The sequence below is a fragment of the Aspergillus ambiguus genome (genome assembly GCF_047715705.1).
Source record: "Aspergillus ambiguus strain CBS 117.58 unplaced genomic scaffold BDV59scaffold_20, whole genome shotgun sequence".
Taxonomy (NCBI): Eukaryota; Fungi; Ascomycota; class Eurotiomycetes; order Eurotiales; family Aspergillaceae; genus Aspergillus; species Aspergillus ambiguus.
Genome location: NW_027395533.1, coordinates 469,439 through 482,269, shown reverse-complemented (window position 1 = coordinate 482,269; position 12,831 = coordinate 469,439). Strand labels below are relative to the sequence as shown.

Here is a 12,831-nt window from a genome sequence, read left to right as displayed (position 1 = left end):
TTTGTCAAATTCTAATCACTAAACATTCTGATTTATAATGATCACAGGTGGGATTGCTTCCTCTGGTCTAGACTCAAAACCGCATTTCCTGCCGCCAAATCAGTGAGGCTCACACCGATGCTTTTGTAGACAACAAAGCCTTCCGAGATGAACCTATTTGTGCGCCAAATTTGCTCATTGCCAACGGGCTCAATCTTTCCGTCCTTCAGGGCAAGTATCTCACCCAGCTCAACCATGTCTTGGGTTGCGACCTGGCTCTGAACAACCTCCCCTGAGTTCTCAAGTGCGTAGTCCCTATCGTCTACCAGCACCACCCCTTTGTCCTGGAAAGTCAAAGGGTTGTACCCAGTATGGTTGGAGATGGCATGATGCAGCAATGGGGGGTCCAGCTCTATCATATCTGACTGCCAGGAGCCAATGGCTGAGACCAAGGGCTGTCGGTCGCTGCTTCCCCGCTTGGTCAAGTACTTGGCAGGGAAAAGTGGCTTTCGAGAAGGAGTGGTGCAGAAGACACAGTCGACATTGCTCAGACAAGCGCCAATTTGTTCGTGAAAATCGGATACAGAGGTGCAAATAAAGCGGAATGAGCAGTCTGACTTCCACCGAGCTTCATTTTCTTTCGATATGGTTTCAATCAAAGTATCAACCTGGTCCTTAAAGGGGTTCACGAATGTAATAATTTTGACTTCAGATCCTCTTAATCCGAGGATAAGTCGAGTATGCCACAAAGCCTGCATCCCACCACCGAAGATGACAATGTTCTCAACATGCTTCCGCCAGGAGAAAGGTATCATGACATTCATAGAGGTCCGATAGCCAGTCACTTCCTCAGCAGCTAACACGCCAGCCGGATTTCCTTGGCCATCCATCAAGATTAAGATGCCATGTAGAGGGTCCTTCTTGCCATCTGGTTTTTGTGGAGGCTCAACGACGAGCTTCGCACCGACACTTAGGTCCGAAGTAAAGGGCCGAAAAAGAGTCCGTTGACCATTGGGGCGAGTTACGGCACTCGGATCCGGCTGATAATGACGTTCGCGTCCAGTAGAAAAGTCGGCCAATGTTTGCTCGATGATATTTCGGAAATTTATAATCTCATCCTTTCGAAGATTGATCAATAGTTGATGAACAGTATCGTTGCTGAGATATCGCATATTGCTTGGTTTGCACGTCTTGGGCGTCTTGGGCTATCAGATTCTGAAGCACCCTAATCTGCAGTAAGATAAAAGGATTTAGAGATATTGTACGAGCGAACTGGAATTCTCAGGCATGAATGTAGATGTCGCTGGCTCTAAGTACAATATAAACCCTGGATTTTAATATAGAGCCCGCTGCCGAGTCGGCAGGTTTGCCGTAGCGCCGCGATATGCCCCGCCAGATGGCGGCGGGTATACCGCCGAGTGGTATCCCAGCCAAGGTTCTCCTGGGTGTAGGAAGTTACATGGTGTTGGTTATTGCGTGTCGTATTGAGCGAAATTTAAAGGAGATACTTATCCAATGGCGTACCACGTCACCTTGGACTTCATCCTCGTATAGCCGGAGCGGCGAGGTAGTGAAATTGTAATTGCTTATCCATTCCCACCGCTTTTTATCCAATCGTACTATCAAGCTATAGTACTTACAGTGCGATTAAAGGGCGAAGCAGAAGAATTTTCGTAAGCTACCGAATTAAACGCCTGAGAAAAAGTTTATCGACACTTGCAATAGCATCGCCCGAGCAGCTCTTCCCTGATCGCCCCATAGTTGAAATGTGAATTCACCTCAAATAGCAATCTGCCGTAAAATCGATGGCTAATACAAGCATGGCAATGCAAGGCATGAAGGAATCCATACAGCGCGGCCCTGAGGTTATAGAGGGTTAACGTAGCCGCAGGGGCACATACTACACCATAATCCCCTCGTAAATTGTCTGTGCGGCACTTTCACTTGCTTCTTCATAGTTATGAGACCAGCGGTAGGGGGTGGGCTTGTTTCCAATAGTTTGCATGGATTAAACTTAGCCGCCAACGCGTGTCCCCTAGGATGTGGGGGTAAGAGGTGGTACGAAAAGTGGGCTTAGGGAGACGGTTGCCGTCCGGATACACATTCAGCGAGGCGCTCTAGTTCGGCTGACCTCTAGGAGCTCGGTATAGAACCGGGCGTGCTGGCTCCAAAACTAGCACGGGAGGGCGCTTCGGTAGCGGCCCCCGTTGGGAGGAGAAAGTTGGCACCCAGCAGATACTATCAGTCGTTCAAAATACAAGAGGACTGGTATATATTTTGGTATTCGGGTGGTTGGCTGGAGCAACATGTTCGTCGTCGATTATAGCACTTGGGAACCCAGATAGCCACCAGCATACACTTGCTACGGGGGCTTGGATGACTGAACGCTCCAGCACAGCCAACAGCCAATGACCATCAGAACTATATTGGCTAATATTTCAAATAGAACACAGAAGATAATAGTGTGGAAGATAACTAGAACTTCGTATAGCTGGAACGCTTAGGAGCGAATCGAAGCATAATAGCCTCTGTGTCCTGGGCGGTAGGCCCGCTGGACATCCTGTCCCCGGCATGATACCGATTTGAAGACCCAAATACACTGACCAAATGACGCTTAGCAAACGGCTTCAACGCCGGCACGGAGGCACACAGAATGCCAGCATTGACCTCGATGTATGACCAGTAGAACTGCTCGGTGATATCCCACGTGTAATCAGTGGATGTGAGGGCCTGCAACATTTGAACGGTTCTCTGGATGGCGATTGCGCACACAAAAATTCCCGAGGAAAATAACACAACAACTGACACCCGCTGCGCAAGCCGCATGTTGAGCCTCATGATAACTGGGATGGGGAGCAGCAGAGTCAGGACATCCATCACGATATTTGCCACACTGAGTACGGTCATAATGGTACGTGTGCTGAGGCAACTGCCCCTTGTTATTGTGATGTCCCAGTTTTTGTCTATAGGATTACACCGGAAGATAAAGAGGAAGGTATACACAAGAACATAGCACGTGGCAATGCCCATGAGCAAGAAGGTGAGGATACGGAACCATTGTTGGGGGGAGAGGCGAAGATAAAAGGCGAGAATGGAGAGCTTCGAGAAGATAACAGCCCAGGCGTAGAAAATTGTAGCGACGAGAGTCCACTGCACGTTTGTCTGTAAGCATTGGGTCGGAATTCGCGCACAGCGGCTGCACTCACGATACCGAGACCAGGATTGTACTGCGCCATCGTCACGTCCCACATGTGTAGACCTACGCCGGCCTGCATGACTAGACATTGTATAATTCCCAGGTTAGTTCGTCTATCTAGTCATATATTTCCACCGCATGGTGCCTTCGGCAGGAGGACAAACTCTTGAACGAGATAGGTATCAGCATGATGGAACATACTGCAGCGCAGCAGACGAAAACTGGAGACAAAAGAGATATACGTTAGCCGATGTTCCATGATGTGATACCTAGGTCGGGCAGAAGAGTTCTCCATTTACCATCATCAATCTGGAACCTGGCCGCCGTGAGAAAGAAGCGTGTGTACAGACGGAGCCCAACCACGGCAAGAGCCATTATGGCGGTTGTGATGGCACACGCTGCCATATTGGCCTGAATTGTCTCGCCATCAAACCGTTGCACGCCCGCCGGAGGGTCGGCCATGTATACCGAGGACGAAACCATGTTCGCGTGGCCAGGCTCGCTCGATTGTCACGCCTGACCAAACGGAATATTGAAGACGGAGTATGGAGCACGAGAGAAAGAGCGGGTTATAAAAAGGATCGACTGTGTCTATCATACGTACATCTAGATTTATCTGCTACTTTATATCTTTTTCCCGACTAACCAGAATTCCGGACACTAGACGACTGGCATAGAAACGATTTCTGGATACATCGTAGGGGGGATCAAGATCCCAGCATATAGAACTGTCAAATACCGATCGGCAGCGCTTAGTTCGGGTCCATTGCCCACTGGCGGGCCGATGTCTCTGCTTGTTGGGTATAGACATGCTGCAAGCGCATTCTACCCGTGTGCCTTTATGCCCCTGGCCATGGTGGTAGGTACTAAAGTAGCAACGATACTACTAGTCTGGTTTCATAACGAGCAGGGGTCGGTTGAGCCTAACAGTACCGGAGAGAGCCTAGCATTATAACAGGCTAGAGATCTGCTAGAGTAGGGCTTGCTAGCCTCGCCAAGTACGACGTACGCAGTACTAGATTCATGGCCTTGGGGGCCGCAAAAGTACGCCGTACGACTCCTTCCATATTCTAGGCACCAACAGATGTCTTGCTAGATGCACTATGAATCCAAGGAAAAAACCTCAGACTACAGGCCATGTGTTCACCTTTTCTTGGTAGCTTACCGATCCTGATACTTGGAGTCATAGTACATCCGTCGTACACTGCGTATACCAGGCGAAGGTGGGCCCGGAAGAGTCTGCGGCTTGACAGGTGGCCCCTACTTTGCACTAGTGATATCTAGCGCTGCATTTTAGGGTTGCCATCAAGGCTGGACTCCACAGTACTGGATAGTGGGCTCTCAACCTGAATCATGAAGCTCCTCCACCCAACGCCTTCTCCACGCCACCCTCCATCATCTGTGAGTAATGCGCAATTCGCTGATTGGTACGCCAGCACGATTCCTTCGGTCTTCTGTGGAAAAGGAGGAAGAGGCCTGAGCAGCGTGGGTCTCATGGGGAACGGGCCGGGGTTTACCCACAGCTGTTGGGTTTGATAGAAGTTGGCTTCCTAATCTGCTTCACACCAACAATCAATTTTTTCTTCTGAATTTGAGCCACGAGTCCTGTTAAGGTATCTCTGAGACCGATATAACAGGGTAATATGGCGTCCCAAATGGTCCTTTCACTATCGCCCGCTGCCCTCGGGGTGGCCGTCGTAGTCCTGGTTATCGCATACTGGCTGGCGACATATGCCTATCTCTACTGGCTACATCCCCTGTCCCATTACCCAGGTCCGCCACTTGCCGCAGTTTCGGAGCTCTGGTATGCGTCGGCATGGACCAGTGGTCTCTGGAATCGCAAGATACAAGAGGCGCACCGGCGATACGGAGATATCGTGCGTATTGCCCCCAACGAGCTCTCGTTTGCGACGGCCCAGGCCTTCCGTGATATCTACGGCCCACCATCAAAAACACGCAAACTGTTCCCCAAATCCGACCGCTTCTATGACAACGGCCACCCCAATATCGCTTTTGTGATCGACCCGGACGAGCACGCCCGCCAGCATCGGGTGTTTGCGCCGCAGTTCCGCCCTTCCGCAATTCGCACGCAAGAACCCATCGTACACGATCATGTCGACCTCTGGGTAAAGCAAGTAGCGGCTCGAAGCCATAACGGCGATGTCCCGCTCGACGTCTCCAAGTGGTTCGAGTGGCTGACATTTGATATCATCGGGGAACTCACATTTGGTGAGTCTTTCAATGCCACTCGAGACAACAAGAGCCACCCATGGGTATCCATCTTGCTGGACGCTACCTACAGCGGATCAATCTTCAATCTCCGCAAACGGTTAGCATTTGTTGGCCCCCTGCTGCGTTGGATGCCATATATCTCAGCGACGGCCCGTGCGGCCGTCGAGTCTATCGCACAGCATGGCGCCATGACGCTGGCTAAGACGCGCAAGAGGATCGAGGCGGGCCCTGCACGTAGCAACGGCATTGGCGATCGTGCCCCAGTCGACGACTTCCTCGCACACGCAATCCGTTCAGGTTGGATGTCTGATACAGAGCTTGCGAACCAGGCGATGGTCATGCTGACGGCCGGCGCCGAGACCAGTGCCACAGCCCTCACAGCCACGCTCTGGTATCTCTCGCAGCCTGAGCACGCTCACTGCCTCGACCGGCTCCGCGCGGAGGTACGCACCGCATTTTCCAGCCCTGCTGGTGTAACTGGCGACGCCACAGCGCGGCTACCATACCTGAACGCTGTGCTCGAAGAGACAATGCGGTTATTCCCTCCCTCGCCCGTCGGGCCTCCGCGAGTCAGTCCCCAAGGCGGCGAAACTGTGGACGGTACCTTCGTCCCGGGCGGCGTGTACGTGTCTGCCGACGTTTGGACCATCCATCGTGACGCACGTACTGTGGGAGAGCGTCCGACCAGCTTTGAGCCGGAGCGATGGCTTGACGTCCCCACCAAACCGTATACAGTACCCTTCAGCATCGGTCCGCGCATGTGCATCGGCGTGACACTCGCGTGGGTTGAGATGCGCATTGCCTTGGCCAAGACGATCCTCACCTTCGACTGGGAGTTAGCCAAGGACCCTGACGAAAGCAGGGACTGGGTCGAGGAAGCGAGGCTTAAACAATTGTGGAAGAAAGCGCCATTGATGATACGCTTCCGACCAGTGGGGAAAGGCGAGTGAGAGAGTTTCTTGTCTGCAGGTGGCATGTGTTGTCCGGGAGGCCTGGTGGCTGGATGTAGTTTTCGGTTTTAGTTTGCACTGCGTCTCAATGGAGAGGCTGCCGTCCCATGGGGCAGAATAACATGGAAAAAGCCGCATCAACCTTTACCATGAGCCACTCACTACCCGGCCGTTATAGTCCAATCCTTGCGCCTTGCGTCTGACTTGGCTATGTATCATGATCCTGACCTGGCCAAAGATAGAAGTGGCTATCGTAGAGGCATATACTCAGCAAATGGCACTATCAGTATAACTGGACCTGGGTTAATCCGCCGTCAGAACGATCTCCACGCACCGCTTGACAAAGATCTATCCTATCGAGAGGTGGGAACTGGAGGACTGGAGGAATGGAGGCTTTGCCAGCCCGATTTTCGTTGGTGCTTCGGTGTTCACGACTCATGCTGGAGAATGTTCCTCTTCAGGCTCGGCCATGGGCATGATAATTACTTGGACTAGACTATTATTGTGGAGTTAGTCTTCGATCAGCTTGTACAAGAAGCTGGAGCCCTCAGTTGCCCATATGACACGAACGGCTACTTTGGTCACGACTGGCGATATGTATGGCGTAAGCACGAAAGACCTGTGGAAACTGGCGGTCACGATCACCGCCGACGAAGCGACTAGCTGATATCTACGCGAGTTGTCACAGCTTCTTCTATGTTGGGGCATCATACAAGCTCGGAGGTTTTCAACACGTATCAGGGCACCCTTGCTAATAACTCATATCACATTCGTTTATTTTATTGATGCTTTACCGATAATTTCTAGCTCAAATTTTAGACTTAAGCTATGAGCAAGTAGAATAGATCCTATGGGATACCTCAAATGCTTAGTAGTAGTAGTAGTAGTAGTAGTAGTAGTGTGTTATCTTCGCTATGTTCTGAACAGCGTCTTGATAGATATTTCATGGATCATTAAAATTGGTGGCCAGGCCCAAGGAAGATATGAAATTTTGCGAAGAAACTGGCGGGTTGGCCAGATAATTCATATTGCAGAGAATAGAGAAAGAAACTGGAAGACAAAGGTTCTAAGCCGCAGCTTGAAGACAGTAAATGTAAGTAATGGGATGAGTGGCAGATAGGGTCATGTTTATATTGCGGTCCCTAACATATCCCTAGATTTGATGGTAAAGGCATAGTATGAGGTAGTTTGAAACCTCATGACTCATGAAACATTCCATGTTGCCCCACCTTATGCATAGAGAGATATGAAGGAGACAGTGGAACAATCCCTCTCCGTCATTCCCGTCTGTGCTATCGGGCTGAAAGCTTAACATTGCAGCCCACCAGACCACATGATAAATTGTCTAGAGCAGTCACTCGGCCTGAAGGAGCCGGGTTGAGGAAAAAGAACATGTCTACGCCGTAAGGAGTATCTCATACTGATTTGCAGATCTAGGTTGCGTGAACTATTTCTGACATGTTCAAATCGGCCTGAATTTTCTCCCCAGCACAGGGGCTTCGGTTTGAATGTTCGGGTTCGTTCCGTAATAATCTATATCAGGTGCAGATGGGGTTTAGAATGCAATGTCTTTGAAGGGATATCGATCAGTCCGAGCATGTGGAGCTGACCTCCTGCACCCCGATAAGAGGTCTTGGTTATGAATGGATTGCAGCTCTCTCAGCTACAACCACCTTTGAAGATCGAAGGAGATGTTCTTCAATATCAGCCACGTCTGGCTCTGTCTACTAGCCACTGCTATATCCGTCAGTGGGCAGTTGTCTGGTGCTCAAGGCCTGAGGGTCACAGCCCGCACAGGAACCTACATTGGCCTAGTCAACGGCACGACCCCCAATGTCCGTCAATTTCTCAATGTGCCGTACGCGCTCCCTCCTGTTGGATCGCGTCGCTGGCTACCGCCCGTCGCGCCAGTCTCCGACCCCTCCACGGTCTTTGATGCGACGGCCTTTCCTGCATTCTGTCCGCAGTATACTTCTGGAGTTCCCAGTGTATTGGATCAGGTGCTCATCGGGTACCGGCTGCCTGCGGGTCTCAATACGACAACACCTGCATCTATGCCTCCGACGGCGGCGGAAGATTGTCTGTCCCTATCGATCTGGACTCCGACAGGGGATGTTTCTGGTTTGCCGGTGATTATTTTCATGACGGGCGGTAGGTGTCAATACAGGTAAATGCCATAGGGGGGTTGAGGCTAAGTTTCACGAGGCGCCTTCATCAAAGGCGGCGTTAATATTCCATATCAATTACCGCATCACTGGGTGCAGAGGACACAGGCTCATATAGTTGTGTCGATCAAGTGAGTCTATCGATCCACCAAGCTCCTCTCTACTAACGTTATAGCTACCGTGTTGGGATCATGGGCTTCCCTAATGCTCGGGGGTTAAACTCCCAAAATCTCGGTATTCTCGATCAGCGCATGGCGTAAGCTGAAGCTGCCGACTTGTTTGGATGGCCGATCGGCGCTGACAGAATCAGACATGAATGGGTCCGAGACAATATTGAAGCCTTTGGAGGCGACCCGTCAAAAATCACACTATGGGTAGGCGCCTAGCATGAGAAGGATGTCTGGCCCGTCGCTGATGGGGAGCGCAGGGTCAATCGGCCGGCGCCGAGTCGGCTGATTTTCACGGCTTCGCCTATTACAACGACTCGATTGCGACTGGCGTGGTTGTAAGTGCCAATCCGGATTCCCCGGGATATCCAAGCCAAAATTTGGTGACTGCGCTGTACTGTCTGTGTAGACGATGCTAAGCCAACCCCCTGCAGATGCAATCTGGCACAGCCTTTTTACCACAAAAGTCCTACGATTTTCAAAACTCGAATTTCACTTTCGTCGCATCTCATTTGGGCTGCGGTAGGATGAATGCGACCGCCGAGCTCGACTGCATGCGTCAGAAGCCAGTTGAAAGCATTGTCAACTTCGTCGGCCGTCGAACCGACAACGCTACTGAGCCCGCGCTTTCGTTTATGCCAATCCCCGACAACAACATTGTCTTTTCCAATTACACCGATCGATACGCCAAAGGCCTGGTAGCCAGAGCGCCAGCTGTGGTGGGTACTACCTCCAACGAAGCAAGTGCCATAGTCGGGACGAACCTCACAGCACCGACGCAAGAATTAGTGGAACAAATGACCCTGGGGTCCTTCGTTTGTCCTGCTCATACAACAGCCGAGCTCCGCGATGAGAAAGGGTTGCTAACATACCGATACCAGTACGCTGGCAACTTTTCTAACCTTTCTCCTCTTCCGTGGCTCGGTGCCTATCATGATGCCGATGCCCCTTTGTTCTTCGGGACGTTTGATGACTTTTCAGAGGGGTCAGAGCTTGAGGCCCGTACTAGCGAAGTGATGCAGGATCTTCTTTTGGAATTTATGAAGGATCCATATAACGGGCCAGAGCAGATGGGTTGGCCGGAGTCCGGAACTGGGCGCATGTTGCGACTCGGGGTGTCCGAGCACGCAGTGTTAGATATTCCCACGCAGGAGGTGGATGCAGCCTGTGATGGACAAGGGGAATATGCCTCAAGCCTGTGAGGAAGATATGGAAATAGGCCAAACGCGGCAATTGTATAGAGGAACAAAGCACCAACTTTGGGCCTTGATTCATATCTCCATCTGGGATTTCTTTAATCTTATCAAATATCTAATATCAGAAAGATCAATCACGTTTATTTAATGCCTTTTCCCTGACACCATCCTAGCATCCGAATAGTGGGTAGAGATGATACAGTAAGTCAATCCATAAAGCTCATAAGACCCTGAACTATACACGAAAATAACCACCAATAAGCCCGCATAAACCGCCTTGTATAAGCCCATCTACATCTAAGCCGCAATTCAGCCACAACCCATGACGAGCCCGACAAGGCTGAGCTGACCGTGCACCGGGCAAAGCTTGGCCTGATTGGCGTCAAGCGCCAGATCAGCACGAGATATGACTCTCTTGGCAGCATCCGGCCTCTGATCCCATCAGATCTTACGTTCATGCCACCTCATGAGAACACGTAATTAGGCGAGGCCAGCGTCGGCCGACGATATATAGACTGCTCTCGCTCACCACCCACCAGACACATAACCCTCCTTCTACTCCTCTGACCTACAGATCAATACAACAAATACTCCCACCACAAGCAAGCCACAGAATGTGCTTCTCTGACAACGACAGAGAATACCATCCTCCCGCCCGGCCCGGATATCCGCAGAAAGACGGACCCAGAACCAACACCACCTACAACGGACAATACTCATCCAACTACAGCCGCAAGCCACGCAAGGGCCGCCGCAGTCACGGTGTATACGGTGGTGGTTTCGCAGCAGGAGGGGGGGCCTCAGGGTGCGGAGGGGGCGGAGGGGGCGGAGGAGGCGGATGCTAGACGTTGACACGGCGGATAAGCCGGCAGACGGAGTGGTGTATACCTTGCGCTTTGATACTGTATCTGCTTTAAACAATCTGACACACGACGACTCACCGCCGGATATACCAATAGAAAGGATGACCGGAATTCTCACCGTAAGCCCTAGCCACTAGTCTCCCGACGGTTCGATAAAAAGAATCACCTCCCTCGCCCCAACACTCTCTTCCCTCCCCGACACACCCCAATTCAAACCCAAGAATGGCCAAACCCGTCCTCATCTTCGCCCCCGGCGCCTGGCACCTGCCTACGGCCTTCGACCCTCTCGTCACCCAGCTCCGCGCGGACGGCTACCCCTGCGACACGGTAGCCTTCCCGTCGATCCAGCACGCGCGTGAAGTCACCGATCTCTCGGCGGACATCGCGGCGGTGCGGGCGCTGGTCGAGCCGGCCGTCGCCGCGGGGCAGGACGTCGTCATCGTGGCACACAGCTGGGCCGGGGTGCCGGTGAACAGCGCGCTAGAAGGGCTGAGCAAGACGCATCGCGCGCAGAACGGCGCCCCCGGCGGAGTCGTGCGCACGTGCTTCATTTCCGCGTTCTTACCTGTCGTCGGAGAGAGCGTGCTGGGCGCGGCGGGCGGAACGCCTCCGGACTGGTGGGTGTTTGATGTAAGTTTTCGTTCCTGGGTTGGGGGGGTTTACGGTGTGTTGTTGCTCGACTGACGGCGTGTAGAGCGAGGACCGGACGGTCACTGCGGCGGATCCGCTTGGGCTGTTCTACCATGATGTCCCGAATGGGAGGGAGTGGGCGGAGCGGCTGCGGCCGCATGCGAAGGCGACGAAGGTGACGCCGGCGGAGGCGGAGGCGTATCTGCATGTGCCGTCAGCTTATCTGTTGTGTGAGGCGGACCGGGCGATTCCGTTGGCTATGCAGGAGGCGATGGTGGAGAGGGTGCGCGCGATGGGAGCTGTCGTGGAGACGGAGAGGATTGGCACGGGTCATACGCCGTGGTTGGTGCGCGCGGAGGAGGTGGCTGATTTTATTAGGAGGTATGCGCGCGCATGAGATGGCTTTCACTGGGTGATTGGCATGTACCGTACAGGGTTGGAGACATGGATGGGTGCAAAAGTCATGATCATACGGAAGAACACTGTTGTTCATGGTGACATGCCCAAGTCCGATTACAATGGATATCAGAACGTAATGAGACCTCTTTCCTGAAAGAAGTTACCGACGCGCCGCTGCACATTCTCAAAGCGCATGAAAGCGCAAGCCTCATTCTCCAGGTGATTGAACAACGCGGCGAGGGTCGAGAACTGCTTTCTACAGACGCTCTTGGTATTGGGACAACGGTACACACTTTGCTTGTGAGTGGGGGAGTTCAAGTGGGAGTTCAAGCTGTTCTTGGTGCAGAACTCCCTGTGGCAGATGTAGCACTCCCAGGAATCGCCGTTGAAGCAGCAATCGGTAGCGTTGTAGACAGCCGAATCCTCGTCGCGCCATGCGATCTGTTTGTTGGTGATGGTGCCACCGGGGTCGCGAGAGGATACGAAACGATGGATTGCCTCACGGTTCACGTTGGGGGCATTGGGGCAGGCGCCACGCTCGAGGTGGTGCGTCAGCCCGCTGACGGTGGTGTAGGTCCCCGTGCAAAAAGGGCAGACAATGGATCGACCCCGGTGGACTTTCGAGTTAAGATGCTAGACAGAGTAAGTGGGATCCGGTTAATACCTATAAGGTGATACGGACCATCCACAGATTGTTCTCGCTCTGGAAGCGTCTATCGCAGTCTTTACAGTAGTTCCTATAGTGGCCAAGGGCCTGCATATGCTGGTCGGCTGCAGACTGACTGTGGAACTGCCTGGAACAAGTCTCACACTCATACTCAGGAGCCCAGTGGTCGGTGTCATCCATGTGCTGATCAGCCGCAGACTGACTGTAGAACTTCCTCGAACAGGTCTGGCATTCATACGGGCGATTGTGGTTGGTGTCATTCATATGCTGGACACAGGCGCGGTTAGTGCGGAAGACCCGAGAGCAGGTGGCACATTCGAAACCAGGCTCATTGTAGCCGTGAGTGATGTAGATCATTCTAACGAACGGACATTGAGGCAGCGAGGA

At 52.4% G+C, this 12,831-nt stretch overlaps 6 protein-coding genes across 6 annotated transcripts; 3 read left to right on the top strand and 3 right to left on the bottom strand.

Annotated features, from left to right (window-relative positions):
- Positions 1 to 41: 41 nt before the first annotated feature.
- On the bottom strand, positions 42 to 1,151 carry BDV59DRAFT_202870 (uncharacterized protein; the record flags this gene model as incomplete). The annotated part of the gene is made up of 1 exon (XM_073694153.1): positions 42 to 1,151. The coding sequence occupies one exon, from the start codon at positions 1,149 to 1,151 to the stop codon at positions 42 to 44; it is 1,110 nt and encodes a 369-aa protein (XP_073547131.1).
- Positions 1,152 to 2,454: 1,303 nt separating this feature from the next.
- BDV59DRAFT_193867 (uncharacterized protein) lies at positions 2,455 to 3,658 on the bottom strand (the record flags this gene model as incomplete). The annotated part of the gene is made up of 4 exons (XM_073692302.1): positions 2,455 to 3,129; positions 3,186 to 3,256; positions 3,340 to 3,396; positions 3,475 to 3,658. 4 exons carry the CDS (start codon positions 3,656 to 3,658, stop codon positions 2,455 to 2,457), a joined length of 987 nt encoding a protein of 328 aa, XP_073547130.1.
- Positions 3,659 to 4,719: 1,061 nt separating this feature from the next.
- Positions 4,720 to 6,357, top strand: BDV59DRAFT_208673 (cytochrome P450; the record flags this gene model as incomplete). The annotated part of the gene is made up of 1 exon (XM_073695245.1): positions 4,720 to 6,357. Exon 1 carries the CDS (start codon positions 4,819 to 4,821, stop codon positions 6,355 to 6,357), a length of 1,539 nt encoding a protein of 512 aa, XP_073547129.1. The 5' UTR covers positions 4,720 to 4,818.
- A 2,130-nt stretch (positions 6,358 to 8,487) lies between these two features.
- On the top strand, positions 8,488 to 9,990 carry BDV59DRAFT_180579 (Alpha/Beta hydrolase protein). Its single transcript, XM_073690079.1, has 6 exons — positions 8,488 to 8,508; positions 8,563 to 8,653; positions 8,698 to 8,778; positions 8,833 to 8,896; positions 8,950 to 9,027; positions 9,124 to 9,990. The coding sequence occupies exons 1-6, from the start codon at positions 8,499 to 8,501 to the stop codon at positions 9,889 to 9,891; spliced, it is 1,092 nt and encodes a 363-aa protein (XP_073547128.1). The 5' UTR covers positions 8,488 to 8,498; the 3' UTR covers positions 9,892 to 9,990.
- Positions 9,991 to 10,970: 980 nt separating this feature from the next.
- BDV59DRAFT_193864 (alpha/beta hydrolase) lies at positions 10,971 to 11,775 on the top strand (the record flags this gene model as incomplete). Its single annotated transcript, XM_073692301.1, has 2 exons — positions 10,971 to 11,378; positions 11,443 to 11,775. 2 exons carry the CDS (start codon positions 10,971 to 10,973, stop codon positions 11,773 to 11,775), a joined length of 741 nt encoding a protein of 246 aa, XP_073547127.1.
- Positions 11,776 to 11,903: 128 nt separating this feature from the next.
- On the bottom strand, positions 11,904 to 12,801 carry BDV59DRAFT_202865 (uncharacterized protein; the record flags this gene model as incomplete). Its single annotated transcript, XM_073694152.1, has 2 exons — positions 11,904 to 12,410; positions 12,460 to 12,801. 2 exons carry the CDS (start codon positions 12,799 to 12,801, stop codon positions 11,904 to 11,906), a joined length of 849 nt encoding a protein of 282 aa, XP_073547126.1.
- Positions 12,802 to 12,831: the final 30 nt, after the last annotated feature.